The sequence below is a fragment of the Ursus americanus genome, chromosome 1 (assembly GCF_024610735.1).
Source record: "Ursus americanus isolate L20-20 chromosome 1, mUrsAme1.1.p, whole genome shotgun sequence".
NCBI classification, from domain to species: domain Eukaryota; kingdom Metazoa; phylum Chordata; class Mammalia; order Carnivora; family Ursidae; genus Ursus; species Ursus americanus.
Window position 1 is genome coordinate 66,774,351 of NC_142127.1, and position 27,522 is coordinate 66,801,872.

The following is a 27,522-nucleotide window of genomic DNA, read 5'->3' on the forward strand; positions in this document are numbered from 1 at the left end:
TTTTTTCTCTTTTCCAATAACCATCATTTCCCTTGATCTCGGAATCACTCAAAACCTAGCCACTGAGTCCTGTGTAAACTAATGCTCTGTCTCAGGATGTGGGGAAAGATGCAATACTGATGCCTGTACAGGCTGTACCGGCTTGATTATAGTGACAGTTATGAGATACCGCAAATTTAAGAATGCCAATTTTTTCTCATCACTGAGTATTTATTATATATAACAAATACATGGGAAAGAAAAAACTATATTGTGTGATATAAATAGTTTATTTACATTACAGAAAAAACATCAAGACAATGTATACTATTTCAAATATATCCATACATAATCAAATATAGCTGTAGTACATGTTTTCATTGGTGTAGATTACCACAAATGCAAGGCAACATGTGTAGATCTCTTGTCTTATTCTTTTGTCTATAATACTGTATTGTGTAGTCCCAGCTCTCGGAAGTCCGGCCACTGTGCAACATGCTCCCTTTAGATTAACCTCGTGGATGCTCTTGTTGTGTTGTCTGAACTGTAGTGCCCTGTATTTTGCTTCTGTCTGTGAATTCTGTTGCTTCTGGGGCATTTCCTAGAAGGTTGGAAAGTTTACAAATCTTAGTCCAGTGCTGTTACCTGAAGTTGGGTCCTACAATTACAGAGTGAAGTTGTGGATTAAGCCAATCGTTAAAATATTTCAGACAAAAGAATTTATTATTAGTAGAAGCTGGGATTATTTTAGAAGACTTTTTTTTTTTTTTTTTTTTGCTTTTCCTGCGGTTGTCTTTAAGCGTCTGTCGGGGAGCACTGCAGAGCAGAGGCAGAAGGTGAAGAGGAATACATTTACCTGGTCCTCAATCGCTTACTCAGGAAGGCACAAGAATGACTCAGCACAAGGCAACCAAGCGAGTTGTGAGCTCATCTAATCTCACTTTAAATGTCTTCAACAATTTTATATTTTAAATGTCCTCAGGATGAATGTTATATTGACATTTCAGTGCTAAAAGTTTAAATCCTATCCAACCAGAGAATGAGCCAACTCTTAATATCTGATATGTAATGAAAAGGGATATTGTTTTGGTTCAGCCTGGTATCATTTTTATGTATTAATACCGTAAGCTGGAAACATTAATTGGTGCCAACTACTTCGCTTCTATAAAAAGCTAAATTCAGTCAAATTACCTGAAAAGCTCTGGTCTGGTGTCTTTTCTCTTGCAATAAACAAATGCTTTGATGACACAAATAAGAACAACAATATAAATTTCATATAAAATCTTATTATAATAAGATGGGTTTCAGAGATTATATATTCATATGTATGTTCATATATGAATACTTATACATATTATATATACATATATATTTTACAGAAGTGTGGTAGATCTGTTAAAATGAACATGGAGCTGAAAGTCAAATGCAAGTAGGAGCTGGAGACAAAAAGATTGAAAATCCATCTTCTCAACTCTTTTCATTCCAGAGCATGTCTCTAGATGTCTATATTTTTATGACACATGCTGTATTTAGAAGGAGGGCAGATGTTAGACTAAAATAATAAAAACAAAGGAAGCAATTAGAAAAAAAAGTGGGAGGAGGGGAAGAGAGAGAAAAGAAGAGAGACCAGGTGATGGAGAAATTAAAAGAAAATTGAAGAGAATGAAGGGACCTCTGCCTGGTGCAGTCTGTCAATCTTTCAGCAATGGGATGTGTCAGAATAGGTCTTGACAGACAAGTGTGGTCAAGGTGGCCAGAAAAGGGGAGGGTTAGGGGAGGGGCAGATGAGCTGGGTGGAAAAATCTGGTTTTTGAGTAGAACATTCTCAAAGTGAATAGAATGAATCCACACTGGGGAAAGTGTGGCTTACGGACTAGCGTGGCTCCTGGAAAGACTTTGGAAGACTCGGACATCTTAAAAAAGCTTTATAAAATGCATTACAATAATGCTAATTTAGCTCATGTACTCTTCCTCAAAAGTAAATAGAGAATAGGTTTTGTTTTGTTTCAACATGTAAAATGAAAATAGCCATATGCCTTGAAAAAATGGCTTCCTTCTGATTTGGAGCTCAGCGTGGGTTGTGTTGAGCGTAGGAATACACATTATTACCAGCCGCAGGGCAGTATGAGCAGGGCGCAAGCGCGCAGGCGCCGACGCTAGGCCGCCTGGACTCCACAGCTGTCCTTATTACTCAGCTGTGCCCACTTAGCGATTCGCTAACTTCTCATACCTCAGGGCTCCTATTTTGAAAATGGGGATCACTGTTCCTTCCTCATATGGTATTAAATGTATCTGTGCGTGTACACACATGTATGGTACACACATATAACATATACACACACCACGCTTGGTGAGGTAGGGACCCTACGTATTCCAGCTGTTCTTCTAACCTATGGGAACAGGACTGTGATCAATAACAAACTTGAGATCATCTGCTAGGGTACTGAAAGGTTTGCATTTTTGTCATAATAAAACTTATTATGAGATGGAAACATGCGAATCCAATTATTATGAGAGGAGATCTATTAAATGGGAATTTGCTTTTTCGCGTGCTGACATTGTGTACATATCAGAAGGCTCAAGACCCTTAGCGTATATGGCACCACTGCTTGTGTTTTAGATTCTTTTCTATCTTTCCTTTAGACTCAGTATTTTTGGTGTCTTGAGTTATCTTTATGTTCCCTAGAATCTATTTTCATATAATCCATTGACTCACTTGGCATCTAAACGTGAGAGTCTAGTTATGAGCTCAACTTGGCTTGGAGCAGCACAGAGCTCCAGTCAATGATCTTCCCTTAAGCTCTTAGGCCCGGCAAGGATTTATGAACCATATTTTGTCTTTTTCAAGAGCAAATGCCACACTTGTCCTCAAAGAAGATAGTGCAGTACGGCTACGGAGATGTATTATGGCCTTTATTTTCTAAAGGTCTGATACTTTCTTTTATTTTCTTGTCTTTAGAAAAATAATTTGGGGGGAAACATTCTGATTTACTGTAGAGCTGTACAAATGAATGAAAGTTAAAATGTCTCGTGAATTTGGCAAAAGCCTTGAAAAACTTTCTGGGAACTTTTTTCTCAAGGAGAGTGAAATCAGGTCAGAAAGAAGTATCTTCAATAATATTTCCGGTTAGGCAGGGCATAAATAATACGGATTTGGTTGCCATGAATTTACACACTGATGAAGTTAAGCAAGTAAATACCTGGCCTTACTCCTTTACTCCAAGCACAGTGGCAGACGTCACTAATTAACCATGATTTTCTCTCCTATTGAAACTGGCTGAGGTCTCTGGATCCCTCTCAATCTAGCTCTCCAGGAAGCAATTACCATTTGATTGTTCTGGGGGTTTGATATAAACGCTTGTTGTCATATTTGCTGCATGTTTCCATATATCAAAGGTTTTCATGTACTACAACATAGTCTTTTTTATTATAGCTATTTTCTTTGAATTTTGTGATTAAAAGCTATTTTAACTTAAGATAAAAATGTACCTGTTGTTTATATCAAATGTGTTAAAAATGATATCAGAGTTATAATTGGAAATATAGGTACCATAAATGAACGCTATACTTTAACACTCTTCTAGGCCTTGTATACAATCTCTTCTAACCCTTTTTGTCATACTGATCTGGGTAAATAAGGCAACACTGTCATCTAAATAGTCTGTTAGTAGTCTGAATGAAGACTGACTTTCTACAGCCAAAAGAGAAGAGCATATTTAAACAAAGATTGGCATCACATAGTAGAGAAAAACAAATCTTTGCTTCAAAAATAAACAATCCTCATCGATATGCAAAAATAAGGAAAATACTTTGTAGCACTCCAGCATGAAAATCGATGCTATTCACATGCTGTTATGATGAGGAAACAGGACTCCTGCGAACAGCTGGCCGCAGAGTCCACGAAGGGACTCCTAAGCAGAGAAATCTAAGTAAGGCAAGGAGGAGCAACAGATTCCTGTATCTCCGTGGCCATTGAGCACAGTTACTGACCTTGTGATGCAGAGAACCACCACGCAGATGACAGCAATCTGAATGGTTCCAATCACAGCTGCGATTAACACATACTGAAATCGTACAGGGCCGGGAACAACGTACAGTACACTGTAGTCCTTTTTTTCACAGTGTTGTCCAGTATAACCAGCATCACACCTGGAAGAAATGGTAGTGTCCAGTTACCTGTAGCTGCTGGATTCATTTTTATAGTTGGCCCATACACATTTATCTTCATATCGGGGCTGTTTGTTTCCCTCTTTAAAAAAATGCTACTTTGTAGATATGGTTTTTGACTATTTATTTTCAACAAGATTTCTTTGTGTTTTTGGTTTCAAAGATATGAGGTTTACTTTTATACTTACTAATAAGTTTTGAGGACAGGAGTGTTGGTATGTAAATTTTGAGGACAGAGAAGCAGTGGATGTCCAGAAATACTCGTTCTTTCTATATTTTTTTCAGGTGAATTTTTATTTAACTTGTTCTTTAATCAACTTAAATCGACATGATTACTTGAGAAAAGGTTTGTTTCTGAGGATATGGGTGTAAAACAGAGCTATTGCTTATTTTTGGATGAAGTGTTCTCTATGCTACAGTGAGAATAAATGTTGAAAAACGTTTAGCACAAGGGTACAATAAGTGATTTCTTTAATTTGTTGATCATAAAGTTGTCTACTTATGTTAGAGAGCTAAATTTCAGTAGGAAAAAAATAATTATGGTGTAGACAATAGAGTTCCGCAAAGTAAACCCATGTGCTATTCATCTCAGAATGAACATTGCTTCTCACTCACTGGACCCTCATCAGAAAGCTCCAGTCAACCATCAACGTGTTAAAATTAGCATTTGACAATGAAATGAAGGAACTGTTCACATAACAATACCAACAAGGGTCAACTTGTCAGTGGCTTTGTGCAACTATTTTAGTATTCACTTGGAATTTCTACATCCGGGGTCTTTCATCTTTGCCTCGAAGGGTTTAATAACGGGGACCCTGCTAAGGATGGCAGGGCAGCAGGAACAACCTCTCAGTTTTGTTCACTCTACCTGGCTTCACTGGAAGGTGGTAGTGTATTCAGTTAAGGAAAACATAAAAGGAAGACAGTTCTTGAGGGGAGAGAGAGATAGAGAGAAGAAAGAGTAAGGGAGAGGAGAAGCAGAAGAGAGAGAGAGAAATTCCTTTCGCTGTATAACAATACACAGCCTGTTTCATCATATGCCACTTATAGATTCTTTTAATACAAATACATTTGTTTTTCCACCTTGACTTTACCATCTTTTTACCATCTCAATAATTATGTTCTATTCATGAATATTCAGCAGATACTTATATTTATTAACTAAGTCCAGACAAGCAATTTCTTTGTGTCTCAACTGAGTTAGAATCTGTGGAGGTATAGCTAATAATCTCACTCTACAAGGCATGAGGATAGCAGATCCACAGAAAAGAGTATGTACTCAGCAAAACCAAGACTGATAGTATTGATTAGAACACCTGAAGGACTTTGGAAAAGATGACCTCCCTAAAGCAACGACGTTATCTTAGGTACATTAAGTCTTCATCCATTCATTTCAGAAATATTTATTGACCACCTGTTATGTGCCAAGAGCTATTCTATGTTCATGGGAAAGAGTGATGAATAAAACAGAGGAGGCTGAGTCTTTAAGAAGCTTGTAATGCCCAAAGTACAATTTAAAATTCTACCAGAAGAGTATACATAATGGTATATTACATAGTACTTGGGTATGTAAGGCACACACATTTCATGGTTTTCGTGTGTGTGTGTGTGTGTGTGTGTGTGTGTGTGTGTGTGTATAGGAGAGGCAGTAAAAAGTTTTGCTGCTCATCACCCAGTCAGGCAAAATGTCATGCAATTCTTTGCAAACATCCAGAATTTAGTTCTCTGTTTTTACTTTATACATTTTAAAAGTTAAAGAGTAAAAACATTACCTGCAAGATGGCTCCTGCATATTGACAGAATGTTCACACTTCCCATGCATGCAGAAACCATTGTAATGTTCTGGGCAAGGTATATGGTGTTCTCTTGCACTTTCTTCTAACTTGTTAGCATTCTCTGTGAATACAGATAAAAGCAGGCACCCTTTGTAAATACTTTTTAGCCCAGTAAGATCAACCAGTGCATTAAGAAGCAAAGCTATAGTGGGCAAAGATATTTAAAAGGGCAAGAACTAAAAGGCCATGCTTCAGAAGAAAGACGAGGAATTGAAAGACAGACATCTTCACAATTGTGTTTAGAGATGAAACTGCAAAATTACCAAGTGATTTTCATGCTTTTATGCAATTTCTTCCATCTTTAATAGCCAGTGATGCTTCTATGAGTTGTCAGACAGCTTTAATTTTCCTTGTGTAGAGACTGTACATTGATCATAAAATAATTCAAGAAAAACTATCTTATTTTTTGAATTTCAAAGCTCAACATAATGTCCCTAAGAGTAAATTGCTGCAATACCTTGATACTTTCTCAGTGTGGGAGCTTAAAAGTTAAAATATGGCTGTGTTCAGTTGTTAAACAGACGTTTTCCAAAACTAAATGCAAATTGCAACAAACGTATTCTTTCAGGCTTTTTTCATCTACTGTGAAGGGGAATTCTACTAGCACCCATACATTTTCTTATTGCCAAAATAAAGATATTGAAAGAGCAAATGTTATATCAGAATCATTTATGGAGATACTAACACAGTACATATTGAATGCTCTAAGTGTATTCCAATGCATAATAGCTGGCCTATGTTAACAACGTGATGCGAAAGTTAAACTTAATGATAATGAAAAAATTTGTGTTCTAAAGTGAACCCTCTCCTCTGTCATTAACAAGTTTTGTTTTCTCATGTTTCTACAAAGATATTAAAATATTTTTCCTGACCTTTAGCCTAAATACATTTGCTTCATATTTGTAATACTATCTCTAAATAGTCTTTTGATGATATTCATCTTATAATATAAAGTTTTGCCTTTTTTGAGTCTTTTCCATAATCTGTGACCTAACCTAACAAACTTTAAAATTCTTGCCTAAACACATGAAAAGTATAACTTTCTTGACTTCAGTCTGAGATATTCTTCAACCCCACGGTAAGCGAAGTAATGGAAGCAGCAGTAATGGAAGATTAAAAATGAATTATTATTTTTATGAAATAGATTATTTCCTAGGATTTCACCTACAGGTATAGCTTCTATTACAGTGCACCCTCCTAGTTTTGTCCTGGCAGTCATGGTTGATGCATACATTCACCAGGAGAAAAAATACCTTTAATATGGGTGAATCGGACAAATACATTATTTATGTTTAAGCAGAGCTGTAAAATATCTATACATTTTAAGATCTAGCTAGTCATCTGCAGAATTTTAAGTTTGAAGTATATTGTTAAATATGTTAAGTGCTTTCCTGTGTAGGAATATTTATGCACATTTGTATGATGGGTAATATTTCAAATCACAACTCTAATTAATAAAGGATTTATGATAAGTATGCTAGTGAGACTGGAGATGGCATTTAAATCATTCATTTGTTCTATATTTGTGTCTCTTTACCTATTTAGGTGATATTTTGTTTGTATTCTATTTCTACTTTGTTGAATGTTGTTAAAATGAATGAACCACCTTCCATGGAAAAGGCTAAAAATATACAAAGTTTTCTCTTTTGGTTTCTCCCCCAAAAGCTGGAAATAAGATGTTGTTCAGAGAATTAATCTATCAAGGCAACAAAAACTGAAATAAATAATGTTGGGTGAAATTTCCAATATGGGAATATGTGACCAAAACAGAAGCAGGATGATCATGCTGTTTTGAGGCACCTTAAGGTGGCTTGTGGCCATTCGTGAATCTCTGGCGAAGGCTAGGCTCATTTGTTGCCGCTGCCAGGAGGCTACAAGCTACAGTGGTCAAACCATGCACCTGCCGTTTAGAGGCGACTTTCACAGGGAGGTTTGCCAGCCCCACTGCTGATGTAACGGACCAGCACTGATTCTCATTCTTCTCCCTGGATCTTCTCCCCATCACAAACTATTCGACACTTCTATTTAGTGTTTGTTAGTAACCCTTCAGTGCTTCCGCACACCTGCATGCAGGAGAATTTTCTGTAACTTGCCTACACTTCAGTTATACATTGTGATTTCAGGCATGGTATTTTTCAAACACATCTTATTAGGACTATTTTTCTTTTTTGTCAGTTATGAAAGAAGATCAAGAATTTTCTTAACTCAAAATCCATTTTTAGGCTATTTTATTTTTAACTCCATCTCTCGTCCCATACTGATTTTGTTTTTGGATTTGTACCATGTTCACAGTTACAAACCAAAGTCCAAGGGCAACGTAAGAGCTTGTTTGAGGGAGGCTGCTGCTTTAGTGTAGTAGGAACCAGATATTTTCACAAAGTTCATTATCCAGACAGGATGATCACGTGTGAGGGGAATAGTTTCCATCATAAAATCTGCTAATTAGTTTACACCATTCCTTATGAGCTTGGGGTGCCCTGTTATGCTGCTCATAGGGTACTGTCAAATAAGAAAGGTAGAGAGATTGAAAATAAATGAGTAGAAGAAATGATCCCTGAGCAAGAAAATGAGGAATCATCAATATATGTCAACAAATTTATAGTCAATCCAACCAAGTAAACCAGTTGATTGAAAACCTGAATATATAACCACTTTTAGTAATGCAATAGACATATTTTAGAAATGAGATTTGAGCATATTAAGAATAGAAACATAGAAAATCTAATATTCCAACCAAATATGTGTATGGATGATAGTATTTGTGATCCTGATGTTTATGCCTAGGTATTCAAGCAATTCTGAAGCATTTAAAGATTGAAAATCATCTAAAAATGATACTTTGGAAGTCCGTATTTTTCCTACAGTGGCTGATGATTTAGACGTCCATTTCTCTGTCCTCCATTGAGAAAGAGATTTAATGTAAAGGTTGTGCTCTTTCTGCTAAAGGAGATAGTGACAATGGTAGAAACTCTCCATGTTTTTGCTTAAAATCTTCAACTAGTTTCCTACTAAATGCTCACAAATGATTTATTCTGAAAGGGATCCTGACCCTTTTAAGAAACCATTTCTGGTATAACATGAGTTAATTGCAGCAGAGCTAACAGGGTTACATGCCCATCGCTAGTCAACGCTTTAGTCAAGAGCTATAGAAATGGGTTGTTCTAAAGCACAGCTATATGTATTGTTTCTATCCTGGCACATTCAGGGAAAGAGATGGGGAAGGGAGGCAAGAAACAGAGGGAATGAGGACTGGCAAGGTTTTACCTTATCATAACTCAAGTAAGGGAAGTGGGTAGAAAAGGGACAGAGCGGGGCATAGCATTTCAGAGCCTTAAATCAATACAGCCCACACTGTGTGTACGTGTGTGTGTTTAACATTATCCCTGCCTTTTTCTCCCCCCAAAGCTGGAAATAAGATGTTGTTCAGAGAATTAATCTATCAAAGCAACACATTATGGACTGAAGCAGAAATATGACAGTATAAAACTTGCCTAAAACTATCCATGTAGCCAAAGAAAGAATGTTTCCTGACAAGGGTTAGAGCTTGACAAAAGAAGCTTCTGAAAGCCATGTTCTCTATTCAAGTGCTCTCCAGGGTGGTGCTGCCTTGAGAAGCCAACCTGAACTTGCGAACCTAGAGTCCCAGTTGCAGAAATGGATGCACAAAACTATTAGTGTCTGATGCTGCTATTCACTCAGTCAACCCATTTCCCTTGTTCTGATGCTCTGTTCTCTGAACAGGCTTAAAATAATTTGATTTCTATGTAGCCTACAGTACCACCTGGAGTTCTCATCCATTTGACAGTTACATATTTCATATGAGTTAAATTGATTGGTTCTGACTCTCTGTGTATTTTTTTTTGGCATAAGTCAGCTTTTTCCATCCCACTCAGTTCTGGCATTTTTTAAGATCAAACTTCTGCACCTACAAGCTAGAAAACCGAGCCATACCCGTGGTGCACTGTAGTCTGGGAGGCCTTTTGAGGGCTGGTCAGATGATGTTTCTCTGGAGAGAGCACTACTTAGCTTTAATCAGGCCTTTCTTTGGGATATCTACAAATCTCTTGTACCACTGATTCCTGAGGAGTGGTCTGCTTCTGTGTAAGGGTTTCAGAGTAAGTTGGAAAGATCCTAAACTAGAGGTAACATGGAGGACTCACTGGATATTTGAGGGAGCCAGATTTCTACTGCACAATTTTAAGCAACTAGAGCTGTTCAGTAAGTGAGTGAGTGGTATAGTGAAGTAGTGAGTTTCTGGTGGTGTTAAAAAGAAGCCTTCTTACTATGGCTCAGATATTGTAGGGTGTTCCTGTGTGGGAGATTTGATTATTTCAGACCTCTAGGTTCTTTGAACTCTAATAGTAATATTTATTTCTACTGTTAATATTTACTCAAAATAAATTACCAATAAATACATACTAATATTTATTGTAAAATATTATTTTTGATACTCTGGGAAAAAGAATTAGATAAGTAGGAACATTATTTAGGTATAGTAAATAAAGGAAATCACTTTGGCTTAATTATGGGGACATTTTACTTTATCAAAGCACATAAGATATCTTCAATATTTACAATGTCTATAATCCAGATGTTCTAGCATAAAGTGAGCTCTTTTATGCATTACCTTCCTTTGGGGGAACAATGTGTTTGTGGATTAAATTCAATTTTTAACATCATGCTTTAACATCACCAATTATCTTTGACAAGTGCAGGCACACAAGTGGTACTGTCTTGTTTACGATGTTTTTAACAAGCTTTTCCCATGGGCACACAAAATGTGCCACACTTTTCCAGAAAACTAAAATTTTCCATTTTTAATATGTTTATATAATACTTCTATTTTTTTTACATTTAATAATGACAAAAGAAAACCCCAGCCCTGGAGTATTCATGTACCTGCACATCTGTACTCAATCTTACCTGTCCCCTACTTACTGCCATAGCTCCAAAGCCATTTGAAAATAGTTTATTTAACTAACGAGGAAAAAAAATCGTCTTTCTTTCTACTATATTTATATTGTGCCAGGGACAGAATCAAATTATGAATTTGGAAGTGAAGTCATGATTGTCCCCGTTGTTGATTAGAGTTGGTTTCAGAGAAGATATATAATTCTTAGGATTTCCTCTCCTTATCTTATCACGTATAAACATATGAGGTGGCAGTAAAGCCTCATATCTAGCTTGAATTGCAATAGAAGTTTTTTAAAGACCAGAAAAGCATTCCTATTGAACAGGTTCTGAATGTAATGCAATAGGAGTTCTTGCAACTTAACAAATTCCATAATAGCTTCACCTGCTGTCATAGTTTCTTCAAGGCACAGTCGAGTAGATGAGAAGAGTCTCTCCTTTTTTAAGCCTCTAAGACAGAGACTCAAATGAGAATGCCAGCTACAAGTGACAGGCGAGTGCAAGGGACACGAAAGCATTTAAGGACACAATCAATTCTCAAGTTTTGTAAAGAGCAGAGACTCAGTCACAATGTTCCTAGTTATTTAATCTCTGTTAAAGATTTGGAAAATAACTTCAAAACAGAAACCAAGTCCTTTGCTACAAATGCAGCATTTCTTTTACTAGTCAAACCTACTTTTTTTCCCAGAAGAGTCATTGAAACTATTTGGATCCAAAATTTTGCCAGTTAGGCAGTGTTCTGGGTTGGCAAGTAGGATGGGCAGAGATAGGGAGAAATTCTTTCTTACCCCACCATCAATCATGCACTAATATAAGATGTGAAATGTGATTATCCATATTACCTCTTGTGTATATAAATATTCCTGTTGGACACACAAATTAAAATAAAGCAGAAGAAAACTAATTTTCACGTTACTACATTCTCAGGCAAGGCCTTAATGACATTATTCAAGAATTGCTTGAATTTAAATTGGAAAAAGTACTAGCATCTGAAATAGAAATAGTAATTTGGGGACTGGAGTGATTGAAATGCCACAATATTGCACGATTATTTGCATGGGGCTTTATTATCTCAGTTCCTACTGGTAATATATTTACATAGATAAAAGCTAAGAAATCTGTACAATCTTGGGAAAGAAATTGTGTGTAAGCATTTTACTTATGACATCCAGATACAGTTATTATAATTCCAGGACTTGGCGTCACAAGGCTAAATCACAGATTTAGCTATAAATTCTGGACCTCCAAAAATATATTTTATCTGTATATCTATATCTATACACACACACACATATATTATATAAAATAAATATATACATATCTACTTATTATTAAAAGAAAAATAAGCAGATTTTTAGCCATTTGCTCTATCTTCTGCCCTGAAATGCCCTGCCTGGCTTCGGATGGCAGAGCCCTCAAAAGCGTGAAGGGAGCAGGCTACTGGGAGAAACTGTACTCGGCCTCTAATGGTCCTTTTCAAACTTCACCATTCAGTCAAGAGCCTATTAACTCTCAGCAAGTGGGTAACTCCTATAGGTTTAGAGGATTTAGCTTGAAGACCTTTTAAAAATATAGTATTTTATGGAACTTTAGATGTCTTTGACAACACTTCATAAATATCAGGCCTTGAGAAGAGGTAGGGATCGTTAACCTCTCAGGAGTCCAGAGCTGGAGTTGCCTTAAGCTTATCTGGGACAATTTGCTAGAGCTTTCCCCACTGAGCTTTTGCTGCAGCAACCCTTCTTATTTCCAAGCTGCTCTTCGACGATGAAGTTTACTACAAACGTGAGAGAAAGAAAAAAGTACGGGAAGCCATTTTATGTCAAGGATACTCCTCTTCCCTTCTTTAGTCTTAAACTAAATCTATGCATTTCTGACGATATTTATTTGCTCAATGGCTGACTGGGCATGCGTTCTTAGTGAGCCTGTTTGGTGACAATGCTGAAAATGACAGAGCAAGTGACAGAGGGTTCAGGTCCTGTTCACTTCCGCCTTCTGGGCTATGTGAGTCAAGCTATTTTTCCCTTCATAGGATGCATTTGCAGAAATGGTTAAATCGTTCAGAGAAACCTTTCTAGGTGACACATTTGTTTTCCTCTGTGACTCTGAAGTTATTAGCCAACAGAGAGTGAGGAGGATTTAGGCTGGAGCATTCACTGAAATACAGCAGAAATAAAGGTTTTAATAATGTAAATAGGACAAAAATGGCTTTTGGTAGTTTGTTATATGAATATTTCTTGAGTACCTACTATGTGTCTGGTGCTCTGCTATGTACTGTATGTAATAAACTCTATCTTTTGGTTGTCTTCCCATAATTTTGTTTGTCATCTTCTAAACATAGCCGAGAAAACAGATTTGCAAGACAAGCTGATGATAAATATTATCTACATTTACTGGAGAATCTGCAACATGCCCAACATTGTGTTAATACTTCACATGATAAAAATATTTCTTATTACAGCTCTTTAAGGTAGGTTTATAAAAATCCCATTTTGTAGAAATGAAGAAACATAAGCTCAAATAGGTTGAATGAAGAAACATAAGCTCAAATAGGTTGAATGCTTATCTTAGAGATTTGCACGATGGATAAGCAGAACCAGGGTCAAATCCAGCTCTTGCCAATGTAACACGCAGACCATGTAGTTAAGAACTCATTAAAACAGAAGACAATACCAGGCCTCCATATCTTATTTATTGTTTGTCCTTTTTGATTCCTGATTCTTTATCCCACCTGGATCCTACTCCTGCTCTGAAAACCAGTTCTTTTCTTTTCTTTTCTTTTCTTTTCTTTTCTTTTCTTTTCTTTTCTTTTCTTTTCTTTTTCTTTTCTTTTCTTTTTTCTTCTCTTCTCCTCTTTTCTTTTCTTTTTTCTTTTCTTTTCTTTTCTTTTCTTTTCCTTCTGTCCCGGGAGAGATACCTTGGCCAAGGCCAAACCATCATGAGTCCCAACCTCTCCATCCTCCTCAAGGGCTCTCTCCATCAGTGATCTCCTTCCTCTCCTGTATCTTCAGTTCTCTTTCACTCTTTGCTCCTTGCCACTAGCATTTAAACATTTTTGAGTGTCTTCCTTTTTAAAATAAGAATTCACAAACTTCTCTTAATGCATGTGCCTTCGTAGGCCTCTTATCTCCCTTCTCTTCTTCTTAAGAAGCTAAACTTCATATAAGTGTTGTCTCCACTCCTGTTCTTTATTTCCTGCACTAACTCCCATTCACTATTTACCCACTGCTTTCTGGTCACCCCTTCAGAGAAACTGCTGTGACTGTGGTCAACCCACAACAGCTTTATTAATAAAACTAGTAGTACTTAAAAAAAATGGGGGTGCTCAAGTGGCTCAGTTGGTTGAATGACTCTCGATTTTGGCTCAGATCATGATCCCAGGGTCTTGGGATCAAGCCCTGCCTCTGGCTCTGTGCTAGGTGGGGAGACTGCTTGAGGTTCTCTCTCTCTCACCCTCTCCCTCTGCCCCTCCCCCCTCTCAAATAAATAAATAAATAAATAAATCTTTAAAAAATGACAGGTAAGGTGCAATATGGTGGACAACTCTGGTATACTCACTAAAATGTATATATTCAGTATGACAGGAATAGATGCACAAGTAAAAGCCATATTTGCTGTGCTTCTTCAGTCTTCTTCAGTGAAAGACAAAAGGCTGGAGAGCAAAAATGTGTTGCTAACCATAAAAGACAAGAAAGACACCTATAAATGACTCGAAAGTGCAAATATAGGCAATTGATGGGTTGATGAGTTTGCACATTTCTCCTGAATGATGTCATGGCCCGAAAAGGCAATTAGAGAATTTATAGTGTAGATTTGGATTCATTTGCAAAGTTGGAGTACTGCCATATGTTGGTACCTGACCAAATTAATGTGAGTGATTCTCATTGAAAGGGTTAGAAGGTACACCATCTTTTCTAATAGTCAACGATGAGACAAAATAATTTTAAGAAACAAATGTAGCTGATTGTGCTATGAGTATTTCTGAAAGCTGGTTTAACATTTCAAATTAGCATTCTAAATAAAACTGAGAATAAAAAAGTCATGGAGTCAACTCTAAGCAGAATTTTATAGTTTTTCTAAGAAGTAATTTCTGAACATAACATAGCCCCTGAACAGTTTAATGGCATTGAAAAGTTATTCTGTTTTGATGGTATTTCTCAATTATATCTCAGTATACGTCTACAAATCAAGTATCTTTGTGTTTAAGCAGAATAAGACAGCTAATAAAGGTGGTATTTTTTCCTAAAACAAAAATTTTAATGATGTGATAATCCATCTAAGATTTCCATGTAGTTTCTCCATTTAGCCTGTTACATTAGAGACATGATAACACAAATGAGCAAGTCTTTCTCAAGCCCAGTATTATACATTTTTTTTACCCTCAGTAAAACTTTCTAATGATTATCCAGTAATACAATAGCCAGATATTTTATTAGTTACTGTATTGGGTTGAATAATGCCAGCACCCCCCCCCCCCGCCCCCGCCAAGAACTCATGCCTACCTGGAACTTCAGAATGCGATCTTATTTGGAAATAAGTAATCAGTTCAGATGAGTTCATACTGAATTAGACTGAATCCTAAATCCAATGACCATTCTTGTAAGAAGGCTACCCAAAGACACACAAGTGGAGAGTCATGTGAAGATGGAAGCAGAGATCAGAGCTATACTGCTACAAGCCAAGGAATGCAGGAGCCACCAGAAGAGGCAAGGAAGGATTCCTTCTCTCTTTGAGCCTTTGGAGGGAACATGGTACTGCCAACACCACCTTAATTTCAGACTTTTAGTCTCCAGAACTATGAGATTATAAACTTCTGTTGTTTTAAGTCACCCAGTTTGCGGTAATTTATTATGACAGCCCTAGCAAACTAATACAGTTACAGTCTAGCAATCAAACACTTACACTAATGAAATATATTTTCTAATAACCTATATGGAATCAGTGAAAATGAGCTGAAAGATTGGTTTCAACTAGTATGTGACTTTGGCAGTCTCAATTTATGTTTATTTTTCCAGCATAATTTTACTCTCAAAGTTTCTGAGTTTGGGTGATAAATGATATGATTACCTTAGTTTAAATTTATGTTGAGACATCTGCAGTTCATTGCATTTGCAACACAAAAACCATGTTTTAAAGGTGCTGATATGTCTAAGGATGCTAATAACTCCAGTAAAGAAGAATTTTTGAGGGGAGAGGAAAACTTCATGGAAGGCGCTACATTCATTTTTGATTTATTAATTCATCTTGTAAGAAAGGCAGTTATCTTACATAATCACTGTTATACAACTAATGATGCTGTGTTTTACCTTTATTAGAAAGAAGCAAATGACCAAGAATCAAACTGATACCAATGACCTTTCAACAAAAAGATTCCAGGTCACATATGGGGTATGATCTCCCACAGTATCTCTGTCTGTGTTTTCAGGATGCCTGAAGAGCTAATGCCTTATGGAATTCCTAGTCATTAAGAAAATGTTAGTTTATTTAGTATCTTCTGTTTAAGAAGGATGGGAGTTTATAGTACTCCATTAAGAAAATTTGAACATTAAATGTTCTTTGAAGTGTTATCCTTCAGTAAAATGCAAATCTTTTAAATCTAGGACAATTCATTCCCCAAATATTCTAAATAGCTGTGGTTTTATACTCTCTTTTTTTCCTTTTCTTCCCAGTTTTGAATAACTGATTTGCTTCTGGTACTTCCTTAATTTCTAATCAGTGATAACTTTGAATACAAAAAACTGCTCTCGAAATAGTTAAGGATGAGGTGTGGATCTTAGCTTCTTTCCACTTGGACAGCATTTAGGGCTTGAAATCAGTTATTAAGTAAATGGTACTTTGTAGTCTCAAGTGTTAGTTTACCTTTTAACAGGTCTAACACACTCCCAGTGTATTATTTATACTCTCCAAGTACACGGTTAACCACTCAAGAAATCAATAGGGGTTATAAAACATGCACAAATTTGAATTTGGAGAAAGTCAAACACCTATTTTATCCATTAGAAATAAAACAGCTGACATTTAGAATTGGAGCTTATAAGGAACTATTTATTTTGAAATAGAAAAAGCGCAAAATGACTGTGTCCAGAGATGGGAGTGGAGTATGGCATAGATAATTCAAACAAAGCACCTCACTTGTTCTATAATGAATGCTATGAGTATCAGCCCACGACTTTTGGCTCTTGGTGTGTGACTGTGTAGACCTTTGGATCCACAGTAGATAAGAAACATTTTCTCTTATGATGTTTTGAAATTTACTAGATCTTGGTTGTATCTATGCTTAATTAATTCATCAATTTATTTATTCAATTAAAAATATTGACTATTCCTTCTATATGCCAATTACTACAAGTACAGGATATACAGTGGTGAGTCAAACAGACAAAATTTCTCTCCTGAAGGGCATACATATTAGAGAGGCAGAGATGGGCAGTCTACAAAATGAAAAACAAATAAAAACCCAACATTTCAATTAGAAATGTTACAGGGAAAAATAGGGTGTTCAGATATAGCAGACTAGGGTGGGAGACCTACTTTGAATGTAAGGGAAGGTATAGTAAAGAAGGAAGAATGAAAAAGAGCTGGCCAGAAGAGCCTTGGGAAGACTCCCGGCCTGAGTGAATAACACAAATGGGAAAAGACTCTAACGTAGGGAAGAGGTGTTCCAGGAACCAGCATTGTGGCTAGAGCGGAGCAGAGAGAGGTGGAGTAGAGAGAGAAGTAGGATGAATAAGAGAATCAGTGAGTTCCTTTTTACATAGAACTTTGTAAGCCATGTTAAGGAGTACTGATTTAAAGTGCAGTGGGGGGGCGCCTGGGTAGCGCAGTCGTTAACCGTCTGCCTTTGGCTCAGGGCGTTACCCCGACGTTCCGGGATCAAGTCCCACATCGGGCTCCTCCGCTGGGAGCCTGCTTCTTCCTCTCCCACTCCTCTGCTGTGTTCGACCTCTCTCGCTGGCTGTCTCTCTGTCACATAAATAAATAAAATCTTAAAAAAAAAAAAAGTGCAATGGGCAACCGTTTGGATAGTCTTGAGCACATCTGACTGATATGGAAAAATAGATCATTGAAGGGAAAGAAAAAGGACAAAGAACAAATAGGAGACCATTGTAGTAGTGTGGGTAAAAGACAATGTTTAAGTCTTCGAACTGGGTAGCAGCAATGAAGGGAGAAAACGAAACAACAAAACTTCCATTGCATATAAATCTTTAAGGTAGACTGAATATGACTTGTTTGTGTCCTGTAATATGGGAGGAATGAATCAAAGATGACTAGGTTTTTGGCTTGAATATCTGGGTAGTGTCTTTTTTGTGTAAAGGAGAAGACTGGAGGAGAATCAATTAAGCTCTGATGTATAAACATGATGGATCTCTGATTATGATTTTTGAAAATTCTATGTTTATGTTTGGGTATGTATACTATATAATTGATGTTAACTGGAATAAACTCATAGTTTAGTAAGAAGATTATTAAGGGGTGAAACAGTGAAATGTCTATTAATAATATTAAGCAAATTTATGTTTATTAAATGGAAATCTGTAGTAGGAGGAAGGACATCTAAAGTAGGAAGAAGGACAGTTATTATGGTCTACAAGGGATTTGAAGATGTAAATTTAAAGGCAAGATAAAAAATATCATGAAATGAAAGGGAAAAATTAGACTGTGAAAAAACATCACTGAGGAATGCTTTTAAGCAAAGCACTTTTCTCTCTTTTTGAAAAAATTATCACAAGAAAATATAAATAATTTAAAGATAAGAAGTTTGCTGTCTTCAATTTCCATTATATAAAATAGGTTCTATTTTGGCCAAAAGATTATTAAATTATATTATTATTTTACTCTGTTTAATGATTTGCATTTTTAAAGTTTTTTTTGTAGCTATTATTTTATACGTGACTGCAACACCCCTAAACATTAGGTAATGGACATGAATATGTGTGTGTGTGTGTGTGTGTGTGTGTGTGTGTGTGTATGTGTGTGTGTGTATTTTCCTTGATATATTAGGAGGTAGAGGCCAGAAATATTCAATTATTCCCTAATGTCATACAGTAGCTCAAAGGCAGAAAACTAGCTCCAGAGGCCATGTGTTCTCATTTTTTTAAAAGAACTTTTTTTTTAGAACAGTTTACATTTATAGAAAAGTTACAAAGATAGTACAAAGAATTCTCATATACCCACAACCCAATTTTTCTGTGTTTCCCTTCTTAATCTGGAGTTTTCTTCTCAATTTTTCAATGGCAAAGGATTGTCTTAGAGTTGTACATGTAGAGTTAGGGGAAAAAATGAAAGAGGCAGTCATCTGGATAATTCCAGGCCAGAAAACAATTTCGTCTGAAAGATATAGATAATTGAGACAGAAATGTTTTTTTGCCTGGAGAGATCCCTATGATTGCCTTACTCCCCCACTTGAATTTGTAGGTATAGCTAGGACTGAAGGTGTTTCACTTACTAATAGGAAACTGTGTATCACTCAATGGGAAGAATGTGTGGTTTTTGAGAGGGCTAAATTGCTTAGTTTCTATATTTTTTCTTAAAAATAAAGTATATTGGGTATTTTTCATTATAAAAGCAATTCACATTGATTTAAGAATAGTAGAAAATATAGAAAGTAAAAGAAGGATAGAAAGTCCTCATTGTTTACAACCTAAAGACAACCGCTGTCAACATTTAATTTATTTACTTCTAGCCTTTTTACTACATGTACTGTTTGGGTCTGTTTACTTAGATGATACATGGGACATTATTTTTTTTTAAGCTTTATGTCAGGCTGTGTCTAAGAGCTGATAGCAAATAGCAGGACAGCTCAACTGTTTAGCACGGTATCTGGTTAAGTAGGCCCTTCAGTCTATCTGGACGAGAACTGTACTAATTGGAAGTTCATAGCTTCTGTTAGTTGCGCAGGAGTTGATAGTGCAGAGACCAGAATTTAAGATATCATTGGTGGAAAAGGAAATGTACAAACTTTCAAAAACGAATATGGTATTATCCATCAGGAGGCTCAGAAGCAAAGACTCATGTTATAAATAAATCAATTGTAGCATCCTTTATAAAAATGAAAATTGGGAAACTACCAACATTTTCAGCAACAGTATAATATAGTTAAGTAAGTTGTAGCATAACTAAATGATTAAATATTACTCAAGTAGAAAAAATTGTGAAGAATTTTGAGGACACAGGAAAATGAGTAGGATACTAAAATATATAATGTGTGGAAGATACAAAAATCTCGAAAGAAATCACCAGAATTTTGACAGTTATTTTGATAATATCTCTGGGTAGCAGAGATAATTCCCTATAATATAAATATTTTATTTTTATAAAAAGTACACTAATAAAAAAAGTATCAAGTGATTCTTCCTTTTTTTTTTTAATGGGGAGATTAAAAAAGAATGATTTGGTCTTTGAGTTTAGAATTTACTTTTATGGGGCACCTTGGGGTGGCTCAGTGGGTTAAGCATCTGACTTTGGCTCAGATCATGATCCCAGGGTCCTGGAATCAAGCCCCACATAGGGGCTTGGGTGTCTGCTTGTCTCTCTCCCTCTCCCTCTCCCTCTGCTCCTCCCCCAACTCGTGCTTTCTCTCAGATAAATAAATAACAACTCCATCTCTATCTCTATACAATTTACTCTTATTTGATTAGCATAGATTTAAAGCTTTTTATTACTTATTAACAACTTCTCAGAGTAGAAGTGTGAAATCATACTTCCTTTAGCTTATTAAAACTTCAATATTCACTGTCTTCTTGTCCTTATACTGTTTTTAGAAAACAGATTCTCTAGTTCCCAAACTTGACTGAGTGTATTTCCATGCCCTTGGAACTCCACAATCTTTTCTATCATAGTTGGCAGTGCCAGGGATGAACTAATTGTTTTTGAGGGTCAGAACTTCTTTCATATTTCTATTTTTTATTGGTCTCAGGTCACTGGAAGCATACTACAGTGTCCCGACTGTGCTTAGACATGACAAGACTGTCCTTTCAGAGCTCTGCCAGGCTTAACCACATACAGTGTGGGGATCCTTGTCTGAGAGTCAGAACAATGAATCTTCCACACCAATTAAAGAAGATCAGTTTATATAGAGGAGATGAAGTATGCCCAGCAGAGGAACAGCTTTGCAGAATCCCAAGATCCCATCTATCTTTGTGCTAAACAAAGTTGGACCCATACAAACCCTTTATCATCTTTTCAAGCTAGGTCATTCTAAAGAAATTAGGAGCAAAATATGAGCATGAAGTGCTTTAGGCACACTCATTTCTCTCTTATTCTCTAAGGATTTATCAGTTTTTCTAAAGGGTAGTGAACATAAGTGAACATAAGGCACGTTTGCTGTTAGGCTCATACAATTGATATGTTATATGAGTCAAAGTGCTTTGGTAAATGACACTGAATTTTTGGTAACATGGAAAATAATGTCTTTTCTCCTACAAATGAGGAGTTATGTCAAAGTAAGTTTAAGATCTAGATCCTGCACCTACCAGTTGTGGATTTAAAGCAAGCCACATACCTCTCTGTGGATCAGTTTCCTCACCTGCAAGGTGGGGATGATAATAGGGTTTGCATGACAGGGTTACTGTGAGGAATAAATGAGGAATAAATAGAACCCTCCGAAGAATAGCTAGCAAATAATAAGCACTTAATAAACTTTTAAGTTATTATTAGTTATTGTCATCACCTGTCCTCATAGTCATGTTTTAAAAACATATTATCTAAAGGAACCAAACAAGAATGAAGCAATAGACCTGGAAATATTCTCTGTATCTTTGCAAGTCATTCTGCTTTTGTTTTTACTCGCATGCACATCTGTGGAGAGATTCTCTGGTTCACACATTTATAAGAGATTGTTCAGCAGAGGGAAAAATGCAGACTTTGGAACAGAGAGAACCCAAATCTCAGCATGGACATTTAATATTGTTAGTGGTCTTCTGGCAAGTGACTTCCCTCCTCAAGACTTCTGTTTCCTCATCAAGAAAGAAGGAAACAGAAAAGCAAAATGGCAAATACAACGTGACATGACGACTGGGTAAGGAGAGAGGCCAAACAGCACGTGGAAGAATTTATGTCCAGACTCCAGCGTGAAGGTGGGGAGCAAGGGGCCTCTGCTTCATCATTTTTAAAATGGTTGAAATGACAGTCCTACCTGAGAATCTTGTGAGGCAAAAAGATTGCAGGTTTGGGAGCTTGACTTAATGTCTGGGTTCAGTTCTGGTCCCCCCACACCACACTCCCCAACTCCATGACCACAACCAAGTTATTTATCCTTTATGCATGTCTGTAAAATGTCTGTAAAACATTTAAAGCAATATCTGGAACATGGTAAGTACTCAATAAATTATAGTTATTTTTAACTAATATGCATAATGAGTAAATGAGCTTCTAAATGTAAAGAAGCATTTATTAAGCACAGTGCCTGGCCCATAATACGTGCTCAGTAAATGAAAGTGAGTGTCTTAATCATCATCATTCCCAGAGGAAGGTTATCTAAGTTGAAGCGAAAAGAATACATAAGAATTAGACAAACGAGAGAGGCATGTGAGTATTCCATATATATACAAAAACCCAGATGGCAGATAGAGCATGGCTTGTAGGGAAACTGGCAGTTTCTAGAGCATAGGGTAAAGGAAACGAGGGTAGGGGGTACGGATTAAGGCCTGCAGTACATGTCATACCAGGTGTTACAGCAGCCTGCTCTGAAGTAAGCGCTCACCGACCGGCCCGTGCAAATGCGTGTGGTGTTCCCGCTCACGGAGAGGCTGCCTCTCCGTCAGGAACTGCCGTTCCACTGTCATGCTGATCTTAGCCAGCCGTTGAGGATATGCTGTCGCTGGTGTTTTATGGAAGAGATTCAGTTATATTCGGTAGTAGAAACTTGCAAGAGCTCTGCGTAGATGAAGGAGCCCTCGATAAAAGCCAGGGGGTAGGATTATAGAGTCGGGAAAGATATACTTCACTTTGACAGTCTACAAAGGAGACAAAGCCATGGTGTCTCTATCTCTAATAAAATAATCTCTCTTCCATGAAGTCTTATGAAAGAAATGGAATTATCTCTTGGCAAAACAAAAAAAAATGTATAACAGATTTAGGTCATTTTTCAAACGAAAGGCAATATTGATCGTGTAATTTGAATCACCTATTAATAACAAATCTTATGACTTGAAATGTATTCTTATGTCTTAAATACAAGAGTTGCTGACTCAATACGATCTATTATGATGGAAACGAGTTTGTTACAAGAAGATAACATCCATATTCCACTCTTTAAAAATAACTTTATGTTTTCTTATTTGATGGAATGATGAGATTCTGTAATACATTGGAAAAAACACGCATAATATTCATTCATTGTGGCAGTGTATCATAATTACTCAGCTTCCTTTTATCATTAATAATGGAAGACTGTGAATAAAAACATACTAATATCCACCAGATGTTCGGAAAAACATAAATATCTCCAAATGTCAGCACATTTCAGCAAAAAGTCAACAAAATTTTGTCTACTTCTTTTTCCTTTTTTAGTTTTCTGAACATGTTCTTTGATACGATATTTTTAATCCTCATAAAGGATTTGCTTTTGGTTTCCTTAATATCTGCCACAAGAGACTGACTGCATAGTTCAAATGTAGCCAACGTACATCTTGCTACCCTTTTCCCTATCACTCTAGATGCCAAGAGGCAGGCTGGTGTAATGGAAAGAGATCAGCCAGCTTGGCGGTCAAAGAAGTATCAGTTTACACATTTTCTCAACTTCTTACTGGCTACGTGACCTTGGGAAAATTGCTTAAACTTTCTGAGCCCACGTTTCTTTATCTTTACAATGGTGATAATAATTCTTTCATTGGAGGGTCTTTTCAAACAGAAGCACTAATAAAATGCCAAGCACTCAGCCATATTCAATAAAAGGTAGCAAATATATTATTCACCTGAAGATGAATAATATATTCTGATTTCTTGGGTTCTGATTTCTTGGGTTCCTCTGACTACTGCATTTTCCCTTTTCTTCCACACTGATACCTTAAGCCTATTAAAAAAAACTTTTTTCCTAGTGTTTCCTTTCAGTGATCATTCTAGAAGCTTACTCTGTGAGCCCCAGCACCCTCATAAATATGCTATGAGCCCAACATGAAATTGTGATCTAGGCACTACCTGACAGATTATAGGTAGCCGCTCCTGTGTTGGGGAAACACAATTCCCATGTGGACTCCATAAAATGGAAAGTAAGAGTTGCATAAGAGAATTTATTATTATTATTTTTTTCCTGTGATGAATTCTATAGTCTTAACTTGGAAAGGAACAGATGACCTATGGTAAAAATAACACCTGGGTACCTGGTCCCCATGAATGGGCTGCCTGTTAGGATGAGGCTAATTAACTTTTCCAGAAGCAAGGAACACCCTAACAATGCAGAAAAAATATACGTTGTAGAGTGGTAGCCTAGTGTCCTGGAAGGATAATTCATTTAATATAAAGGAGTTATTTATCCCCATCTGGTAGTTTACATGCTGTGGGTTACCAGAGGGATTTTTCCAAAGTAACCATTTTGTACCAAGGTATGGTACAAATATGAAATAGGAAAGAGGTAAGAATTAGAAGTTTTTGCTTTTCTGGTACAACCTTTAAAATTTCACATGAAAACAACTCCTGGCATAGAGGTTAAGTATAGAAGACATCACAAGGCCATTGATTTCTATGGCAATCCCTTGATTTCTATGTCAATATTTGGAAGGAAGCAAATACTTGATAAGAAGTTGTCTCTTTCTCTTCCCCCCCCCCCTTTTTTTCATCTGTGAGTCCCTTTTCTTCTAGCTATTACTAGTCAAGTATTGTGGGATTTGATTTCATTTTGGTTTGAATTTGGCCAGGTGGTCTATGACCTGAAGTGCCACAAATGTATTAAGAGGTAGTGAAGATGTGTTCTTCCATGTCTTGAGTCATTGCTACTCTATCAGTTTATTTTATTTTGATAAAGAAATTGGCTGATACTATACAAAGTCTCCCTTCCCCGGAATTCAGAGAGCAGCTTATTTATATGTAGATGTAGCTATATGACATTTTCAAATGCCATACATTTGCATATGAAGGTCTCTTTCTTCCCCTTTTAGTAAACAGTCTTTGGTATTACTTCCAAAGCAATGTTTAGAATTATATTTTCCATACAGGTCCTTCCTTAAAATGTTTTTTAAATGCCCAGTAGAGATAAAAAATTAAACCCTCAAACTGGAATACATTTTTGGGGGGTGAAAATTTATATATATCCTTCAGCATCTTCTTTTCTGTAGTATTGCTCTAAAAGGTCTGTAAAATGATAAAAATATTAATATGATCAAAATTTCTTAAGAACAAAGCAAAAATGACATTAATTTGATATGGAACTTCCTTTAAAAGTTCACATAGTTTTGTTTCTAGAAAGATGACTGTCAGTCTTATTTATTTATTCAACAAATAATTATTTAGTGTCTATTATACGCCAGGCATTTTTTTCCAGACTGCATTTACAGAACAAGAAAAATTCCCTGCCTTCATGAAGTTTATATTGTACCAAAAAAAGAGAGAAAACAAAAAGGTAAAAACACAAATACATTTCTGCTCTCACTCAACACTGTGAAGAAAAGCAAACATAACATTGGCAGAGAGAATGCATAGAGTGCAAGTGGACATCAAGTATGGCAGTCGAGCAGGCTTTCTCCTGAACGGTGAGAAGTGTCCTGCTAGGGGAAGGTAAGAGGGAGGGGCATCTCCGAGAGCAGAGAAGAGGCAAAGTTAGACATAACTGCCCAGAAAAACAGGTTTTGCAATAAGAAGCGTGTTTTTAAATACAACTCTCAAAGTGAAATGACCATTTATTTGACTTGAGAGTTTTAAGAAATGTGAAGTAAGAAGGAAGAAAGGAAAAAAAAGGAAACAAAGGGGAGAGGATAGTGAGTGTTGTCACAATTTCCGCTTGCTTCCAGATCTCCCCGTTACAGGCCCCCTTGCTCTCCGGGGATTTATTCTTGGTAGTGTTTGCTTCTCCCTGTACCTGAGTTCTCTGGCACCCTCAGACTCAACTTCTAGTGGAGGTTTATTACTTCATTATTTTTAACTCCACTTCTGTCCAGACTTCCAGCCTCATATGCTTACTTCGATGTTGATTCCCTCAAGCAAAGCAGGGGAAAAACCGATGAAATATTCTCCCCTTCCTCATGCCGAGGAAACTTCACATCAGTTCTCCCCTTCTCTTGGCATTCATATCTGGTCAGTTAGCAAATCTGGTGACCTTTTATCTCCCGAATCCACACAAAGTCTGTTTCTCTGCGGCCATGACCGTCTACAACATTCAAGCTTCATTAACCTCCGTGTGGTTAATACTCCTACCTCATCTTGCCTAGAGGGATCCTTCCCCTCTAGCCTATTCCTCGCTTTGCTGCCAGTGTTGTAGTTTTTAAAAATTTTTTAAAAATTAAAAAAAAATTTTAATAAAAAATACAACATCATTTAAGATATCTCAATATACCTCTATTGAGCAGAGGGCAAATTTCTACTTTCTTTGCAAATGAGTAAAGAGCCTTGTTTGAAGCTCCAAACCACTATTCCAATTTTAATCCATTTATTCCTCCTCCTTATTCCATGCTTCAGCCACTCCCAAGTATTTGCATTCCCAAAAAATGCCTGCTCATCAAAGCCTTTTTGCCTTTATCAATGCTGTTCCCTATGTTTATAATGATCTTTTCTCTCCTCTGCCAGGTGAGCCCAACGCAAATACCACCTTCTCCATGACACCCCTGACTTCTCATATTGCCAGTCACAGTTACTCCATCAGCTTGAATCTCTGCTCTATTACATAACCATCTCTGAGCTATACTTATTTCTAGAAAGGACTCATTATACTTCCTCCTAGGCAGGTTGTGAGGAGATAAGTCAGTGTGTTGTATATATAATAGATGACACAAAGTAAATAAAAATAAATATGGTTTTCTATTATCTTGTTTCTACTTCAACACTTTTAATGTTTTATTTTCTATTTGCTGTAAAAAAGTTATTTGCATAATCATCATTTAGTATAAGAGTGCTTATTGGAGTAACATGCCTCTCTGAATTTAAAGTTAGAGAGAGGCTTGGGTATAATTTGCCTCTGAATTTCCTTATTTCCAAAAAGAAAAAAGAGAGAGAGATAGAAAGAAAGAAAGAAAGAAAGAAAGAAAGAAAGACAGAAAGAAAGAAAAAGAAAGAAGAAAACATTACCAGTATCAGTGAGGAACTGATCACCGCTCATAAGATGTTCATCAATTAAAATTCTGAATACAAATAACTAACTAATCACAGTCTTTGTCTTCACACAGCAGATTTTGTGGGTCTCAGGTTGTTTTGTTATATCTTCCATTCTGAAGTCCTGGGTACCACCATCCCAAGAACCAGATCACTTTACCTCGAGGGTGTCACAGTTAAACTTACATCACTTGATAGTGTCTGAAAATAACTGGCACTGTTCTTGGTTTAGAATTTATTTTGATGAACTTGGGGCAACGATGTTGACGATAGCAAGAATGCTTCTGAAGAGACACTGTACTAATTGGCTAATCATTTTCAGGAATTTCATCATATTTATGCAAATTCTGGGGAAAGTCATTCTTTAGCTAGGACTGAACACTTCCGTCTCTGG

General features: G+C 36.6%; 1 protein-coding gene across 1 annotated transcript in view; it reads right to left on the reverse strand.

Annotated features, from left to right (window-relative positions):
- Positions 1–221: 221 nt before the first annotated feature.
- TMEFF2 (transmembrane protein with EGF like and two follistatin like domains 2) overlaps positions 222–27,522 on the reverse strand; it is a 216,988-nt gene continuing 189,687 nt past the window's right edge. Inside the window, exons 8-10 of the mRNA XM_045806120.2 lie at positions 5,919–6,042; positions 3,970–4,128; positions 222–580 (exon numbers count right to left, since the gene is read on the reverse strand). Coding sequence (XP_045662076.1) covers positions 484–580; positions 3,970–4,128; positions 5,919–6,042 — 380 coding nt within the window. The 3' untranslated portion in view covers positions 222–483. The remainder of the gene's footprint in view (positions 581–3,969; positions 4,129–5,918; positions 6,043–27,522) is intronic.